General features: G+C 43.5%; 2 protein-coding genes across 2 annotated transcripts; one reads left to right on the top strand and one right to left on the bottom strand.

Moving 5' to 3' along the window:
- The first annotated feature begins 69 nt into the window (after positions 1–69).
- On the top strand, positions 70–11,452 carry LOC119646875 (WD repeat-containing protein 35). Its single transcript, XM_038047501.1, has 14 exons — positions 70–181; positions 239–350; positions 4,806–5,099; positions 5,166–5,311; positions 5,429–5,588; positions 5,644–6,005; positions 6,062–6,239; positions 6,298–6,401; positions 6,461–6,756; positions 6,823–7,440; positions 9,726–9,869; positions 9,930–10,090; positions 10,154–10,922; positions 10,982–11,452. Exons 1-14 carry the CDS (start codon positions 158–160, stop codon positions 11,178–11,180), a joined length of 3,567 nt encoding a protein of 1,188 aa, XP_037903429.1. The 5' UTR covers positions 70–157; the 3' UTR covers positions 11,181–11,452.
- Positions 11,229–16,434, bottom strand: LOC119646994 (transcription factor grauzone-like). Its single transcript, XM_038047711.1, has 6 exons — positions 16,204–16,434; positions 15,841–16,140; positions 15,301–15,761; positions 15,136–15,246; positions 14,616–15,069; positions 11,229–11,399 (listed from the first exon to the last, which is right to left on the bottom strand). Exons 1-6 carry the CDS (start codon positions 16,381–16,383, stop codon positions 11,229–11,231), a joined length of 1,677 nt encoding a protein of 558 aa, XP_037903639.1. The 5' UTR covers positions 16,384–16,434.
- Between the last annotated feature and the right edge of the window lie 1,913 nt (positions 16,435–18,347).

Genomic DNA, 18,347 nt, shown 5'->3' with positions numbered 1-18,347 from the left:
TTCTTACTAATCAAAGCTTCAAACCTTTATTGATCGTTGTCATGGGAACCGAACGTAAACAAAAACAAAGCCGGAGTAAATTGTGATACAGGTAGACGTGCACCTGTTCACACCTGAAATATTTTTTAATTGTGCGACTTCACGAATAAATCTCAAAATGTTTGTGTATCTCAGCAAAAAGGTAATATTCATGTAACCACGTTAGACCGTTACCAAAAGAAATGTTTTTCGATTTCAGATCGCTATTCCAAATAATATGCGATTGAATTGTATCGCTTGGAACCAGGAACATGGCTACATAGCAGTGGGAGGAGACGATGGATTACTGAAAGTTCTTCAGTTAGAACAAGGTAATTTTAATTAATCTATTGAGTAAGCTCCTTGATTTGGTTCCCGCTGATATTAAGATATATAGATATCCAGTAATTCCTTCAAGGGATACTTACTGCTATCCTAAAGAAAATAGTTAAAATAATCCTAAGACGCATCAAAAACATCCTCGGAAGCTTTATCGACGAAGATCAGGCTGGTTTCTGCTCTGAACCTTGCACCAAACCCACTAACATCCTTCGAATCCTTGTGGTGTTTTTCCTCAAACACCTCGACATCTGCTCGCTCTCCTATCAAATCATCGATCTTGTCCAAGTGGCTATGATTTAGAAAAAAACTCAGAGATAAATTGGAGCTACAGTCGAACCTCTAATTCAAAGTTCCTCTAAACCATACTTCTCTAGCCCTTCATTGGGGTTCCCGTCAATCCCATATACAAATTTCAACCCCTAAACAGAAATTTCAACGAAAAAAGGGATAATAGTGGGATTCACATGATTTGTACGTAAAGTTTGTAGTTTGTTTATCTAGAGTGGCTTTACCCAGAGTATGTAGCATGTATACGATCCCCATCTTGGTTTTTTGGGATTTAAAAATTTTGACTCTACAAAAATAAGACCAAAAAGGGCGAACCAAATGTTAAAACTCAAAGATAACAGCAAAAGGGTTGGAAATGCTAGTTCTAGTGCAAGTGTTAAAAGGAACAGAGTATCCAAATACCAAACAGAACCCGAGACGGTTAACTACAGTAATTCATGGAATCTATGAAAAACTTACATCTGGAGAAGGTACAGCAACCAAGAAACGGTGGATGACTGGCTTAAAGGACTTCGTTCAACTTCTTCTTTCTCTTCAGCCTTTGTCCCGTTAACAAGCGGGGTCGGCTCGTCGTGGTCGGTTTCGCCACTTGGTTCTATCAAATGCCTGAACTGGATGAAATCGAGAGGTTTTTAAATCCATCGACATCGATACTCAAACCAATCTCAGCAAGTGAATTCTTATTAGCGCAAATTACGTGATCATACCATCGAAGACGCCTCTCTGGTAATTTTTCCACGATTGGTGCAACCCCATATCGATCGCGGAGATCCTCATCCCGTATGTGATCAAAGCCTGTCACGCCTCTAGTCCCACGCAACATATTCGACTCTATTACCACAAGACGCCGTTCATTGTCCTTTACAGTCGGCCTACACTCGGAACCATAAAGAGCGACAGGACGGACGACATTGCGATAAATTATAGATTGGAGATGTTCGTTGATACGTCGATCACAAAGAACGTCAGTTGCGCCACTTCACCCAGGTTGCGCTAATGCGTGAAGAAATTTCATAACGCAGTTTTCCATTGGCTGATAGCATTTACCCGAGATATTTAAATCGCTCAGTTCTGGGTCACTGCCAAGATTTATTTATTTATTTAATGAAGACAATACACAGAAAACAAATTCCTTATTACATATTGTCCTCAGAGGGAGGAGCAAGTGAACGGTTTATTTCACGCTTAAAAGTAGAAAAGGAAATAGAGTCGAAGGACCCAAGCTATAGGGCGTTATAGGACCGGCGTAACCTCGGGATTGGAGAGTGGAAGTAAATCTCGAGCTCCGCGAAGGGTACATAAAAAATGTCCGCACTACGTGTGTTATGAAACGATGCGATACGGAAAGCAATAACCGAGTTGGCGGAGCAGTCCATCAGACAATTGCAGAGTTTGAAAAGAGTACACATATCAAAGAACATACGGCGTTGCTGTAGGGAGAGGAGATTGAGGGTGCGGCGTCGTGACGATAATCAGCCCGTGGAAGGTTCTTTTTGTGAAATAGAGTCCGAATGAATATTCGTTGTGCAAGGGCGCGGCAGTCACAAATGCGGAAGGGGGGCCAGACTACACAGCAATATTCAAGGATGTTTCAAACAAGAGAATAGAAGAGTGGTAAGCAAGGCTGAATTGAGGTAAAGTCGTAGGAGAAACGTAGGATAAAATCAGACATTTTGGAAGCTCTATTGATGACGCCAACGAAGTGGGAATTGAAACGATGTTTGCCGTCGAATATTACACCCAGGTATTTGAAGGAGGTCAGTAGTGAAAGGGGTTGTCCACTGAGAGAATAAGAAAAGGATGTTGGGGAGGGTTTAAGCGAATAGAACATCCAGTAGCATTTGGTGACATTCAGTGTTAGCTTGTTGACCGAACACCAACGGACTAAATTATCAAGGTTGGACTGTAAGAGAGCACAGTCAAACGGAGATGAAACAGAGGCAAATAATTTAAGGTCGTGTGCGTAAACCAAATAGGGGCAGGTAAGGATGGAGGCGAGGTCATTGATAAAAAACAGGAAGAGTAGCGGGCCAAGTATAGAGCCTTGGGGAATACCAGAGGAAGGAGAGAAGGAACGAGATGAGTAACCATGAAAAGAAACTTTGAAGGAACAGTATGAGAGATAGGAGGAAAGCCAGGAGATGACGGAGAGAGGGAAGTCTAGTAATGAAAGTTCAGAGAGGAGAATGTTATAGTCAACGGTATCAAAGGCTTTGGAGAAATCGGTATAAATAGTATGTACCTCCTGTCGTGAATTCAAGTATTTAGCAACAAAGTTGGTAAAGACCAGAAGGTTTGAAGCCATAGATCTATGTTTCACGAAACAATGCTGCTCTGTGACAATGAGATGAGTGAAGTGCGTGGTCAACCAGTCGTTAACGTATCTTTCGAGGATTTTGGAGCAAGAGGAGAGAAGAGATATTGCCTGTTTCATGGGGACGGGCCCTAAAAATTCAGTACTATTCAGATTCAATCTGCGATCGTGTTGCAAGAGGCGATGATTCCATTTTGGATAAGTTGCTCGAGATGGTTTTTGCTATTGGACGCTAGAAAAGCATCATCTCCATAAAACAGTGTATAGGGCGTTGAACGTTGGATGTCCATTACAAGAACAAAGAAGTGGTGAGAGGGTGCTTCCTTGATGGACACCAACAGAGACACGAAACGGTTTTGATATAGCCGCCTCACACCGAACTTTACTTTTCGGATCGAGTTGAGTTCTTCTGGCACTAAGTGTTGTCGTAGAGCATAGCAGATGAGTTCGTGTGACACACGGTCAAACGCTTTCTCTAGATTCAAAAATGCAATGTAAAGAGGGCGATGCTTCTCACGGTGTTTCTTCATGAGTAACCGCGCAGTGTGTATTGCGTGTTGGCAAAGGGTAGTATAGATCCCAAGGCGAAGTGTGGATTGATACACACGGTGGAGCATGAAACTTGGGAAGCACCTGCTGAATCAATACTAAGCACTACTACCAAACCCTTTCTCCACCTCCACGTGGTGACCGTTGGGAGCTCTTTCTTAACGAAAAACTGCAGACGGAGAAGGATGAAGGGGAGTTTTCTGTGCCGAAAAAAGGAGCAAATTGTACCAACTGGTCCTCCAGGTTGGGAGTTGGATAAGGCTGACAACACAACGACAAACTCGGTAACAAAAACAGAATAATGGTTTGCGCTCCCTGTACAGAGAAGGAGCTGCCAAGCAGCTAGCCGATACCCTGTCCCAATATAGGGCTGATGTAACAGCGTTGCATTCCTCAGAAACTTGGGTTCTTAGCAAGAAAAATTGCGAACTCTTGGCCGCGTTCGAGGGAAGAATCCTCCGAAGAATTTTTGGCCCCCTACATAAGAATGGACGATTCCGTAGCCTACATAACGACGAAATCTATGAGCGATACCATGACCGTCAAGTTCTGGATAAAATCCGGCTGAATAGGTTGTTGTCTCCTGTCTTTATTTTTCCCGTTTAGCATGTTTCAACCAACCAAAAAATTTGGCGAAGCCTTACGGCATAATAAATATTGAACTTCACTATGTTTTATAGTGCTTTGCAGGAGTCATTCATCTTCTTTGGACCATGTCCGCATCATTTCTGTGACCAGCTAAAAAGACGTGATCAGTAATCGGACCCACTGCAGTTTTTGAACCTGTTTTTATGAGAGTTAAAGTTTCCTCAGAGTACGGGAGGGAGCACTTGTTTCCAAGAAGTTGGTGCCTTGTTCCTTATTGTATTCTACACCACGTTTTGACAGAATATCTTTAGATCACCTTAAATTTATCCGGTTATATTTTACAATTTCATCATCAGCCTCTCCTGTTGGTCCGTCGTATTTCACTTTGCCCCTCCCTACATCTACATCTACCGACCCATCTACCTTACATCTACTGACCCATCTGCTGACAAAAGCCATTGTCACATCAAAGTAAATCCCTGCTTTTGTGGCCGCCCTTTTGGTTCTTTTGGTTATTTGATTAGGAAAAGCGTTCTGAATTGTTTTGATCCTTTTTCGTCCTACAATAGCGACAGCAATATGAAGATGCGAAGCAATAGATCATCGTTAATTTTTGGACGATTGTACATGTTTTTAAGCCCAAAGGCCAACTAATTAAATGAAATAAAAGCAACTCATTCTCAACTAATTCAACTGATTATTCCAGCGTCATCAACCAACAGCGCAAACCGTGGTGGTCTGGCTGCAGTCAGCAATCTCTCCATGAACCAAACCTTAGAAGGTCATAAAGCATCAATTCAAGTTGTCACCTGGAACGAATCTCAACAAAAACTCACTTCATCAGATAAAGATGGTGTTATAATGGTTTGGATGCTATACAAAGGGTCCTGGTACGAAGAAATGACCAACGATCGAAAAAAATCCACTGTGAAAGGAATGGCATGGAGTGCCGAGGGACAGAAAATTTGTATTGTTTATGAGGATGGTGCTATTATCGTAGGTAAATTGGTCAAAAAAGAATTATTTGAAAGTGACAGTAACAATCTTGAGCTTTGAAAAATTATAGGATCAGTAGATGGCAATCGTATTTGGGGAAAGGAATTGAAAAATACTCACTTAACTGGTGTGCAATGGAGCCCAGATAGCCGCTTAATTTTATTCAGTGTTGCTTCTGGAGAATGTCATGTTTATGATAACCAAGGGACTTTTGTGGTGAGGATTAAAGCTTTCCAGTTGTTTTGTTCAGACGAAATGGAATATTTCGCCACTGAAGATTCTTTGAATGAAATTTCTTAGCTCAATAAAAAAGCCTACGACCTTCATTTTCAGATGAAAATTAATATACAATGCAATGTTATAAGCCCAAATAGGAATATCTCGGTGGTCGGTCTAAATTGGTTCCACGGGAAGGTACCTCACAATCAACCCGTCCTAGCGATATGTTATCAAAACGGCAAAATGCAGATTATGCGTAACGAGAACGACGATGGTATTTATTTATATTCCTTTCCAAAAACTTTTCTGATTATGTTTCTCACCACTAGACCCGGTAATCGTAAACTGCGACATACAAGCCATCGATGCAATGTGGAACCATGACGGCAGTGTTCTAGCGGTTTGCGGAACTAAAGCGAATCTCGGCGAAAAAGACAGTAATCACATCCTTTTTTATTCTCCTTTTGGTATTCATTTACGGACATTAAAAATCCCCGGTCGTGAGGTTACTGCTTTGGCTTGGGAAGGATCTTCACTGCGAATAGCCCTAGCGGTTGATTCATTTATTTACTTTGCTAATATTCGGCCGGATTACATGTGGTGCTACTTCGAGAAGACAGTCGTGTTTTTGAGTAACAATCGCGATGTTAATTCACATTTCATAACGTTTTGGAACATTGGATCTAATCAGGTTGGATAGCTTTCTTTTTGGGCTTAGAAATATGTTTTAAATGACATCCTCCTCAGAGCTTTTTGAAAGAAGTTGAACGTCCACTAGCATTGGCGGCTGGTCAGGATCATTGTGTTGTAGCAGTCGAATGTGCAAGTATCAACTCAAAAGATGTGAATTTGGTAGTTGAGAGGAACTTCAAGGATAAGAAGTATCAACTCCTTGTCTGCAACTCCATCGGAACTACTGTTGACTGTGAGTTTTGGGATATTTTTTTTGGAAAAGTTTCTCGCTAATTTGGATTTCCTTTAAGCGAAATATACGGATTTGAAGCCGCAGTTTATAGCAATGAACTCAACATACGTTGTGATTGCCTCGAAAGACCATTTCTTACTCTGGCACTACCATACACCAAAGGTACATAAAATGTTCAACTTACGTTTGAAGGCTCTGGTTAGAATCACTTTCACAAGTAGGGTGCATCCAGCTTACACGGCGTCAAGGCTAGAAAAGACAAACGATTCCACATTGACGACACACCATCAGGGGTAGCGGAGGTTTTGAATGACTTGGACAGAGGCAGATATGAACCACCAGTGAATAACAATCCTTCATCAGATCCTATCTGTTGTGTTGCCGTCTCTGAGAAGTTACTGTTAATTGGGCGAGAGTCAGGAACCATAAATGAGTATAGTATTTCTCATATAACACTTCGGAACAGGCATACCGGCAATAATCGCGCTTATAAGATTGCAATCAACTGCAATTCGACGTGAGTAAACTTTCATTTGAGACGATTCCGATCCATCAAAACGGGTTTTTGACTTTACTTTTCCAGACGTGCTGCAATAATAGACTATACTGGAACCATGACTACCTTAAATTTAGAGGATAACAATGAAAGCAAAGTCCTGGTGAATCGCGTAGAACGTAAGGATGTCTGGGCGATAACATGGGCTCGCGACAATCCTCAGCTTTTGGCTTTGATGGAAAAGACTCGAATGTATGTGTTGCGTGGAGCTGATCCCGAGGAGCCAATTTCATGCTCCGGATATATTTGTAATTTTGAGGACCTTGAGATAACATGCGTCCTTCTCGATGATATTATCAGCGGTCAGCAACCACAGGATACGAAAAATCATATAATTCAATTGCGAGTGAAATCCTTGCGTGACACTGAAGAATTACTGTCACATGTAGGCATAACTGAAGCGAAACAATTCATCGAGGATAATCCCCATCCAAGGTTGTGGCGTCTCTTAGCGGAATCTGCTTTGAAAAAACTGGACTTGGAAACAGCTGAAAACGCATTTGTTCGATGTGCAAACTATCCTGGAATTCAACTGATAAAACGCTTAAAGACTATACCCTCAGAAGTTTTACAAAAGTCGGAGATTGCTGCATTCTATGGAGATTTTGAGGAGGCCGAGAAATTGTATTTAGATGATGATAGGAGGTAAGTTTCTGTAATTGAGGAAACTACACAGTTTAGTCATAAATACTGTTAATACTTCTAAAACACCATAAGCCATGTGCAGAACATTGAACACAAAATGTCTTCAAAATGACCGCCTTCATTATTGATACAGATCCATACACACTCAGGTCATTTAACGATACTCGTACCTACAGTCTCTAACGGTATTTTTAGAACAATACTTCGCTTGAGCGACTTGATATTTGGACAGCATATTCGGCATGCACTTGGCTCCAAAATGTCCCATAATTCGTAGTTCAGCAGGTTCGTGTAGGGGCGAGCGTATACCCGATCCTTCTGTTTTTTTCTTTAACTGGAAAATTAGTTTATCTATTTTTTGAGCAAACTTTCCCGTACGCGCGCAGTAGTTCCGACTCTGGCACGTTTCAATTGCAGAGTGCGGTGATGCCAATAGATCATTTCTAAGCCTTTAGTCTTAGGTCTTCGCACAGAATGCGAGAACCGGTTCCTGGCGCTAATTTCATGTCAGACGCTATGACTTTTCCCTAAGACAAGGGTTCCAATTAACTCTCGATCGCTCCACTTTAACCACATTTTCAGTACGAACAGAGTGCGGCCGACTGGCTCTAGGCCGATCAATAACATTGCCTGTTTCTTTGTAACGACGGTTAACACGAAAAATCAGCCGTCCCTTCACTTTAAGCAGTTGTAGCAACGACTAAATCCTAGTGACGCTGTGCCCCGCCTTCAACAAACCAGCAATAATTATAGTTACGCGAACGTGATACTCATTCCACTCCACCGTGTCGATTGCTATTCTGCGCGGCCGACAAACATTAGGAATGTGTATGGCCAGCGACAACACTGTTCTTAACACTGTCACCGCTCCCCGTATGGCGTAATTTCTCGTTAGGCAACGCTACTGACACTATTTATGGCTAGACCAAGAAGACTATACACAGGAGATTCAACTTTCAGCACATTCTTTGAATGAAAAGAGGGACGAAGACGGCTACGGTTTCTTACCAGAGCAGAGGCAAATCCTCAGATGCTGCCTCACCTTTGCCCTGGGAGCAGCGTGACCAAAGCGGCTCGCAGGTGTTGTACGCTCCTTTTTATAATTCGTAAAACACAAGGGAACGAATTATACTCAGCATAAATCCGCCCATAGTTCGGACCAAAATTTTATCCGGAGCTAGACAATTTCTTTTTAGGGATTGAGGAGTCCTAAGTCCGCACCCATTTAATGTCGGACCGGACCAAATGAAGAGCAACTTGCTCCCACTGTTTATGGTCCATTGACTGCCCAAACACTCAAAGTTCAAAAATGAAACGAGGGATGGGACTTAGAACTCCTCAATCCCTAAAAAAAATTATCTAGCTCCGCCCAAGTTTTACGAATTATAAAAGGGAGCGTACAGCACCTGCGGGGCGCTTCGGTCACACTGCTCCCAGGGCAGAGGTGAGGCAGTGTCTGAGGATTTGCCTCTGTTCTGGTAAGAAACCGTAGCCGTCTTCGTCCCTCTTTTCATTTTTGAACTTTGGTTGTTAACCCAAAAAGAGGAGTCCGTGGACCATAAAGAGTAGGGGCAAGTTGCTCTCCATTTGGTCCGGTCCGACATTAAATGGATGCGGACTTAGGGCTCCTCAATCTCTAAAAAGACATTCTTTGAAATTTTATGGCGACGGAAAAGTCTTGCACATGTTCGACCGCAACGGGAGTTGCGCGAGCAAATTTCCGCACACAAGGGGTGGTGGTGTTAATGCCGTGTATCTGACACAGTGCATTGATGTGCGTCCACGAGGGCGCACGTTGCTGCGAGCACGTGGCAGTGTCTGTCATAATAACAGACATTGTGTAGGTTTTCATGGCTTCTCATATCGCAGCGGAACCAAAGACAGAGCTTCGTTAAAAATTAATTTTGAATTAATGATAATGGATATTAATGGAATCAATGAACGAATGATGCTTGAAAATTCCTCTATAGGAAGCTTGGTGTAAGCAAACGCGCGCAACATTCTCGGCAATAGATCCATGTTTGCCCTCCTAGGAAGTGAGGAGGAAATAAATAGATGCATCCGAGATAAATCTTTTGGATGCATTCGTTTCCTGCTGGGATAACACACAAGAAAATCATCCAGGCGACATCGACACACCAATACCATTTACCTACCTCGTCCCTACCCGAAAGGTACACAATGAGACTCCTTGCCCCTTTGCCGTTGAAGCTGCTCCTCCTGTGTACAGTCTTCTTGGGCTAGACTGTGTGTAACAGATATCTGACTTTTTATATTCTTTGAAGGGACTTGGCTATTGGGTTGAGAACGACTTTATGTGATTGGTTTCGTACTGTCCAATTGTATCGAATGGGTCCTGGTATTTCTGATCAACAGATGGAACATGCATGGAAAGAAATTGGCGACCATTTCGCCAGTATGAGATCTTGGTATGTTTGATTTCTTAAACCCACGACTTTTTCACGGTAAAATATTTGGATTAATTAAAGGGAGAGTGCTAAGGAATATTATGCAAAAGCGCATTGTATAGAAGGTTTGATGGAATCGCTCTATTATCTTGAGGATTATGAGGAACTGGAATCATGCATTAACAAATTGCCGGAGAAATCTCCTTTGCTAGCCAAGTTGGCTGAAATGTTGGCATCTGTTGGTAAATGCTTTTTGATTTTATTGTTTCACTGATTCATTTCAAATTGAATAAAATTCCTTCTAGGTATGAGCAACGAAGCAGTCGCAGCCTACATCAAATTAGGTGACGTAAAATCTGCCGTAAATACATGTGTGAACCTTCGGCAATGGGGACAGGCGGTAGAACTGGCTCAACGTTACAAAATGCCGCAAATAGGAGCCCTTCTCAGCAAACATGCTGCACACTTACTGCAGGAAGGTAAGCTTCCAGAAGCAGTTGAACTACAACGTAAGGCTGGACGCTACCTGGATGCTGCGCATCTCCTAACAAAACTAGGAGAGCAAGAAATCGAGAAGAAGTCAAGTTTGCTACGAATAAAAAAAATCTTTGTGTTGGCTGGCTTACTAGCAGAGGAACATCTTAAAATGCAGTCGCAACTTTCCGGATTGAGTCGTAATGCAGTGGTTGCAGAGATGGCTAGTGAGGATGCAAAGCTCGTGGAACAAATCTGGCATTATTCGGAAGCGTACCATTTTATGTTGCTCGCACAGAGGCAGCTACGATATGGTATTGTTCACAGTGCTGTTATCACCTCTTTGCGACTGCGAGACTATGAAGATGTACTAAATGTGGAGGAGATATACAGTCTCATGGCGTTGGCGAGCTGTGCTGATCGCTCGTTTGGTACTTGCTCTAAAGCTTTCATCAAACTAGAATCACTCGAAGGCGTAAGTGAGCAGACTAGACAAGAATATGAAGAATTAGCCATCAATATATTCTCGAAACACGAACCTTATGACACTCGCAATAATAGAATTGGTTGCTTTACTTGTGAATCCTTGGTTCTTGATTGGTGAGCTCGAAATTGAATTCTCGCTGTTAATTTCGATTAATGAATGTTTCTTTTCCCAGCCTATCCTCATGCTCGAACTGTGGAGCACATTTTCCAGCATGTATTGCTTCGGGGAAGCCACTTGTTCAGCCGCTTGATGCTTGGATGTGCAGTTCTTGCTATCATTGCGCCTGTCCAATGGAAATTAGTGGATTGCGCACTTGTCCCTTATGTCACAGTCTCATCACAACGAGGAAATACGAGAGTAGTGAAGTTTAAAATACGCTCAAAGGAAAAAAAATCGTGGGTTTTTTGGAAGAATGCACTTTATTCTGAATACTTTTCATCTTCTATTCGCCACCTTAATTTCCGCTTGTTTGCCCATTCGTTGGGGTGAACTTTCTTGATATGAGCATATCGGTTGGCTTTAGCATTGAATGTTTTATCACAGTATTCGCAGTTGTACAAAATCTCGCCGGTGTGCGTTGCCATGTGTTCCTGAAAATAGATGCAAATGATTAACACCTGAATAAAAATGTGTTGAAAAGAATGTATTTATTGTGTTATTTCAGTTTTGTTCACAACCCCTAAATTCCATGAGAGCTTTCGGATTCTTATAATCAAACTTTAAGGTACATATGGTGTCCAATGGTTTACCAATCTGAAACTGAAAACACCAACAGCAATCAAGGGATATCCATGAATACCAGTAACGGGAAATTTTTTTTACAGATGACTACGGTTTTGTCCAGGGCAGAAGCAGCTAATTAGACGTAGACGGCCTGCCTGCACCAGGCTCGTTTACAGAACAAGATTTTGTAAGTCCACTTACAACCATTTGCTAAAACGTATAAACCAAAAAGACTGAACACAGCAGATTCAATTCGCAGCGCATTGGGGAAAGATCACTGTCTTTCGACCGTCTACGGGCACGAAAAAGATTCCTGGCATTAAGTATCATGTTAGTACCGTGTATGCAGTGCATTAGCGCGTGGTGACGTAGTTGTTAGCATGTGTCACTGCACTGCTGGTTGTTGCTTGTCACATAGGATAGGGAAATACACAAGAAAATCTAAGCGCCACCGACACACCAATACATTAACCACAAAGTCCATGGGTCAGTTAGCTACCTCGTCCCTATCTCACGGATACGCAATGATATTCCGTGCCTCCTAGACACTTGATTCGCGTTTCCTATACTCAGTCTTCTTGGTATAGACATATACAATAAAGAAACCGACGGAAATCACTAGCAATTCGAGATGGCGCTTCTTCGAAACGACAAAGTTCTAAGCGATTTCACTTCTATGTATGTAAGTACTACTTTCGGGAGTAGAAAGACCTTTATGGCTGCCATAAACCCCTGTGAGGTATTGCAAGTCAGTTTTGCCCAACATTAATACCAGCTATTGGCAATGTACATCAACTCACACAACTATTCCTCCACCGTTCTGAACTACATAGTTCTAGGGCGACTCACTCGTCGGCTATCCTGCGATAGTGAGTTTTGTTGTATAACATAATTAAGAATACTATTCTAATCTTTTCTCAATGTGTGACATACCAACTATCACTTCCGACTTCTGAACAACTGATCTATGGGCATCTGTCCCGTACGACGGTCAAATTCTCCGTTTGTTGGTATCTCAGGCCAGAATATGATGACACAACGTCCCCACATGGGTTAAGAGCTTTGAAGTAACAATGACTCTCATATAGCAGCACAGAAATGTGATATTGGCGACAGGATACAACCTCTGTTTCCTCTCCTTATACAGTACGATACCCATGTTAGCATTCTTGACACCCATTACTATTACAGTGTCACTTTTTGGAAGCTATTCTTGAATTGTGTGTAAGTTCGTATTGAAAACATCCTTCTAATCTATATCGGAAATCTTCGTTGATGTGGACACTGCACAATTGTGATCCTAATCGCACAGGTAAGAGCCTGCCAGAAATCGACCGCCTCGGGATAGTTGTCAGTAACCGTCCGTTACCAGATTCGCGACTACTATTTGAAGAATAGCATATTGGAAAGGTTAGTGCTTTTTGTAATCTTAACCAACACGGACAAAAGGTCATACGTAATAGTAAAAGTACAGGCACCTGTCCCGCCACCTAAACCCTAAAAAAATCAAACATACCCTTAGAACGTTCAGAAACAGCAAAGAGCCGTATGCGGACGGAATACTGGCAGAGCTACCAGAAACAAGAAGTATGGCAATGACGACTAAGCTTCATGATGGCAGGAAATTTTCATAGGGCTCCAAAGCAAATATTATAATTTATTCCACAACACAGGAGACGCTGATCAGGATAGATCCAGAGCATGTATTCTCGCGAGGAAGAGTGTGCCCGGACCTGAGTTCCAGCGACCTAGTCGTGGTCAAGTTGGAGCAGGCGGGGGCAAAGAACGTGTATATTTCCTATCGCTGTGTAACAGTACACCAAGCTACCATTTCCCCTACTCGGAGAACTGTGACGGTTGGGAGAAGGTCCTTGATATCACCCTAGTAAACGACAATGGGATTCTTGGGGTGGGGGACTGGAAAGTGTCTGACCAGCGATCCTTCTCTGATCGCAGTTGGATACTTTTCAGTCAGAAACTTTGCTGTGGACTTTCCAACCAAGGCAAACTAGAATACCGGGGGCGTGTTGCAAGGTTATGACACAGTATTTTTTACGGACGGATCAAAAATGGCCTGTGGAGTTGACGCGAGGGTTTTCTCGAATACACGCAGTATATCCAGATCGTATGGATTCCCAGGTTTCACCAGTGTACTCCAAGCGGAAGTACTGGCGATATTGGAAGTCTGTCGATGGCTGGACCTAGATTCGAGCCCTAAGTGCAACATAGCCATTCTGACCGACAGCCAAACGGCCATCAAGGCCTTGTACTCAGCGACGACATCTTCCAGGCTGGTGGGGCAGTGCAGAGATGCGCTCAACCATTTGGGCGGCACGCTCAAGGTCACTCTCCTCTGGGTTCCCGAGCATAGGCACGTAGAGCGGAATGAGCGGACCGACGGATTGGCCAAACGAGGCTCTGCCCTTGGCAGTCCTTCGGCGTATAAAGTCGGTGTTTCGCTGGCGGCTGTCGGGGGCCGAGACTACTCGCACTACCTAGCAGCCGCGAGCTTGCGAGCTGTGCCAAGTCAAGGAGAATTTGGCCCGTTTATAACATAGCCCGATCACTAGAGCTCCTATGCCAGACGCGTGCAAATGCATTCAAGATTAAGGCGGTCTGCACGGGGCACTGGCCCATAGGGGATCATGCCGCTAGACTCGGCATACAAATCGCATTGCCGAAGCCGCGGAGTAGGAAGGAAACCCTCATGCACTTTTTCTGCCCAGCTCTGGCTGGATTCAGGCTGCGGACACTGGGTAAACCATTCTTTGGGGACATCAGAGAGATTTCTAGCTGCAGGGTGGGAGAGCTGCTTTCCTTCGTGAATGCTACGGGCTGGCTCTGAAGATCCGAGCCGGCTAGACCCTGCCTCCCTGCTTCCATAACAACAGTCACGGTCTTATGGGTTTGTGGCATCAAAACGACGCACCAAAGCGCTAATTGGGCTCCTCGGAGCGGCCACTGATACCTACCCTACCCCAGCCACCCAAACATAGCAGATTAAACTTTGTGCTTCTAACAGTGCAGCCCACTTACATGTAACAGTATTTATGGGTCTTCAACATAAACAATTAATTACTCACCTTCAAATTCAATGATTTCTTAAAAACCCTGCCACATGTTTCACAAGGATACTTCCTATCCGTGTGGTAATATCGTATGTGGTTCAATAAACCATTTTTTGTTGGAAAATCCTTAGCGCAGGACTCGCACGAAAATTGGGATGGATTATGCACAAGCATGTGAATTTTCAAGGTTTTCTTTGTCTTCAAGAGAGCATGACATTTCGGACATTCCAGACGTGGCGTAGTTGTATCATGGATTCGTTTGTGCGCCGTTAGGTTGACTTCGTCTACAAACGATCGAGCGCAGATCTCACACATGTAGTTCTTTTGTTTGATGTGTATTCGCTTTTTATGCTTTTCTAGGACAAATTTGAAGGCAAATGGCTTGCCGCATTCGTTGCAGACGAATCTTTTTTCTTCGTTTGTAAGATGAGTGTTCATGTGACTCTTTAGTTGTGATTTTAAAGCAAACCTGGAAGAGGGTCGAAAGGAGGTAAATGGTGAATATGTCTGTCAGAATTATGACTCGATTTCTTACCGAAATCCGCACTTTTCGCAAGCAAAAGGCTGTTGATCTTTTGGAATGTGTTGCTTCATATGCACTTTCAGGGTGATTTTGCTTTTGCACACTTGATTGCAGACCTCACATCTATTAGAAGTTTATAGTTAGTGGAACCTCGCCAAAGTATTCCATCTGACTTACGTGAATTTCTGCGGATTTAAATGCGAACTGATATGTGCCATAACAGCATCCCTTCGATACAGCTTCCGATTACAACAGACGAAGTAAAATTGTTCGTCGTGTTTTTGCAGCATATGATTCCGAATTCCTTGGAACGTTTGGAAGTTCGAATTGCACTTTTCACAGTGCAAGTCGAAGAAATCACGAATTGGCTTATCCAAGGCAATTCTATGTTTGGCACGGCTTTTTGTACTTTCTTCGCTAAAAGCGGTTGGTGGAGAGAGGGCACGGTCGTCATGATCTGATTCCGATAAATCATGTTGATCTTCTGCGTAGAAAGTTGTATCCAATTCATGATGTTCGACGTCTGAATCATTTGTGGAGGTCGCTTCATTCCTGTCGGTTAGGGGAAAGGACTCAGATTTCGGTTCCTCCGATAATTTTTGTAACACAATTTCGCATTGTACTAGTTCAGGGTCATCCTAAAAGGGGTAATACATTGAAACACGATCTACTAAGCGAACCTAAATGGCAAGATTCCAAATGAAATTGAAGGCTTACATGATCGGCACCATTAGCCTCCGCACTTTCATAGAGGATTTCTACATTCTCTTGAATATCATCTGCCTGGCATATTTCTTCAGCAATGGCTATTATTAGTGGCTCTTCGCTTTCATCGTTTTCATTCATGTCCTGAGCTAAACCTGCAAATTTGGCTGCTTCGTGAATAATCGAGGGTTGAAAGGAAAGTGTGAGTAATTTCTGATTCTCTTGAATTCTTTTGTAGAAATCACTGAACCGATTAACCTCATTCAAGCAAGTGAAGCATATTGTCTTTGGGGCGGGGTCCTCTTCTGTAATCTATTAAATAAAATCAGACTTGAGAAGAATTTAATTCATAATTTTAATAAAACATGCACATACTGCAAGATGGCAAAATTCCTTAAGCTTTTCATTAATTTTCATATGCACAGCTCCCTCGCTGAATATCTCAATTAATGTGTCAAGTGATGCTAAACATAAACGACATTTTTTACTGTTTGTTTGGTGGAAATATTCTAACTTTTGCGAGATATGTGAATTCTTTGTAATATGAGAGTCCATCTTCTCCCGTGTAAACTGGTAACAAATTCTATAAACAAGACATTTGGCATTCGAAATGTCAGAGGCTTTGTGATCTTCTTCTTGATATGCAAAGAGTTGAGGTAAGCTACAGGTAGTAAACGGTGTACTTGGAAGAAACAGTTAAATGTCATGCATAAAGACCCGGTGGTCACGAGCCACTGACACCAATCTGAGCCTCTTCCGTGTAACTTTCAACTCTGACGCAGAGGCCAATATAGTCACAAAAAAATACCCTACTACATCAACGGATTAGCTGGGAGAAGCCCCGAAAACGGGAAGTCACCCAATGTTTCAATTGCCAATTGGTCACGTATCCGCAAACTGCGGATACGATCCCAGACGCGTGAAGTGCGTGGGCCCACACGCCTCCAGGGACTGTCCCCGTTCCAATGTAGAAGATAACGCCGAAAAGGAGTCGGCGGTATCTCTAAAATGTGCAAACTGTGCCCAACTGGGTCACCCTGCCAGCTTCTCCAAGTTCCCTCATAGGCTGGAACCTATCCAGCGTAAAGAAAGAGCAAAAAGCATCCCGCACTCTCGATCCGCTTCGTTCTTCCCCCACCTTGACAGACCCTCGCCGTCTAACACTCTGCCTCATGCCAACTGGACCGCCCCTCCCTCACTGACCCCGTCTTTTGCCGCAATAGCCAGGGGTCGAGCAAGACCTGAAACCATTAGCCCTTTACCGCCTGCACATTCTTCCATTCCAAGGGGCTTTTTCATGGAAGCCAAGTCTCTATGCAATATGTCTTTCTCCTCACTGTGGAGCACAATTTCCGACTCCTATCATAACTATCTCCGGCTCCCCCCTGAAGACAAACCCGAAGCGTACCTACAATTCCTCTTCAAATTGCTAGACAATCAAAATGAAGGTGCCCACACTCAACACTAATTCGCTCATTTCTAACGACAAACGTTTCGCTCTCCACAAGATCTTAGAGGATTCCAATCCTAAACTCGCTCTCCTAAACGAAACCAGACTGGGGGAAGCCCCCAACGTAAAATTACATGCTCCCGGTTACAGTACTTTCCGCAACGACGTGGGCAGAGGCACAGCCATACTAGTCTAAGCGGGACTAAGGGCAAATAGTATCCCATCGGCTGCACTGGCGTCAAACTGCCTGTTAGCAGTAGCCAGACTTCCTGTCAGGGGTGGTGGCGTCCTCCGAGTCCTAATCGGCTCTGTCTACTTCCCCGGCGGTACAGGTCGTCACCCCACTCCCACTCTGGACGAACTCTGGGGAATCGCGAGCAGTTTCGACGCCTTCATCCTCGGCGGTGACCTCAATGCGAGACACGTATCTTGGGGCGACTCAGTTAACAACGAAAACGGCAAAGTGCTCGTGGATTGGTTCCAATCAGGTCCATTCCTTAGCGCGGACATCATTAACGCGGGAGTGCCATCCTTTCCTCGTGGATCCTCTTTCCTAGACGGCATTATAATCTCGTCCAATCTCTCAGCATGTGGCACTAGCTGCTCCTCTTTAGCAGTCCACTCGGACCATCATGCCCTCAGCCTCTCTCGGTTATGGAACAGATGGAACGCTGACTACCGCCTCCTCTCCGAGATCATCAAAGACCTGTCTAACAAAATCAATGGAGCTATTCGGTCCGACCTGAATGCATCTTACAAGAAACTCCTCAAATCCCTCAAACCCGCCCCACAAGTTTTCTGAATAATTAATCGATTCGCCGGAAGGCAAAAATATACTAACTTCAAACAAATCCCGATAAAAATAGGTAACCTCCTGTGTCACTCCCCTGAGGAAAAAATATCCGCCTGCGTAGATTATTTCAGCCACTTATTCAGAGCCAAATCGCCAGCAGACCCATCTGGAACTCGGTGGTCGCCAATGCTGTCAGCGGTAAGGGGTTAAGCTTGGAAGGGTCTTACCTTTGCCCCTTTTCTCCCAAATGTGCGGCTGATACAGTCAGAACAGGCC

Source organism: Hermetia illucens, chromosome 1, assembly GCF_905115235.1.
Source record: "Hermetia illucens chromosome 1, iHerIll2.2.curated.20191125, whole genome shotgun sequence".
Lineage (NCBI taxonomy): Eukaryota > Metazoa > Arthropoda > Insecta > Diptera > Stratiomyidae > Hermetia > Hermetia illucens.
Note: the sequence above shows the minus strand (reverse complement) of the source record. Positions and strands in the feature narration are given on the sequence as shown.

Excerpts from the sequence above, each read along its gene's own strand:
- LOC119646875 (XM_038047501.1), top strand. The coding sequence starts at position 158 with ATGTTTGTGTATCTCAGCAAAAAG. Across the intron at positions 5,312-5,428 it reads ATAACCAAGGGACTTTTGTG|ATGAAAATTAATATACAATG; the intron begins GTGAGGATTAAA and ends CTTCATTTTCAG. Across the intron at positions 10,923-10,981 it reads GAATCCTTGGTTCTTGATTG|CCTATCCTCATGCTCGAACT; the intron begins GTGAGCTCGAAA and ends TTCTTTTCCCAG.
- LOC119646994 (XM_038047711.1), bottom strand. The coding sequence starts at position 16,383 with ATGGACTCTCATATTACAAAGAATTCACATATCTCGCAAAAGTTAGAA. Across the intron at positions 16,141-16,203 it reads AGGAATTTTGCCATCTTGCA|ATTACAGAAGAGGACCCCGC; the intron begins GTATGTGCATGT and ends TTTATTTAATAG. Across the intron at positions 15,762-15,840 it reads AGGCTAATGGTGCCGATCAT|GATGACCCTGAACTAGTACA; the intron begins GTAAGCCTTCAA and ends TACCCCTTTTAG.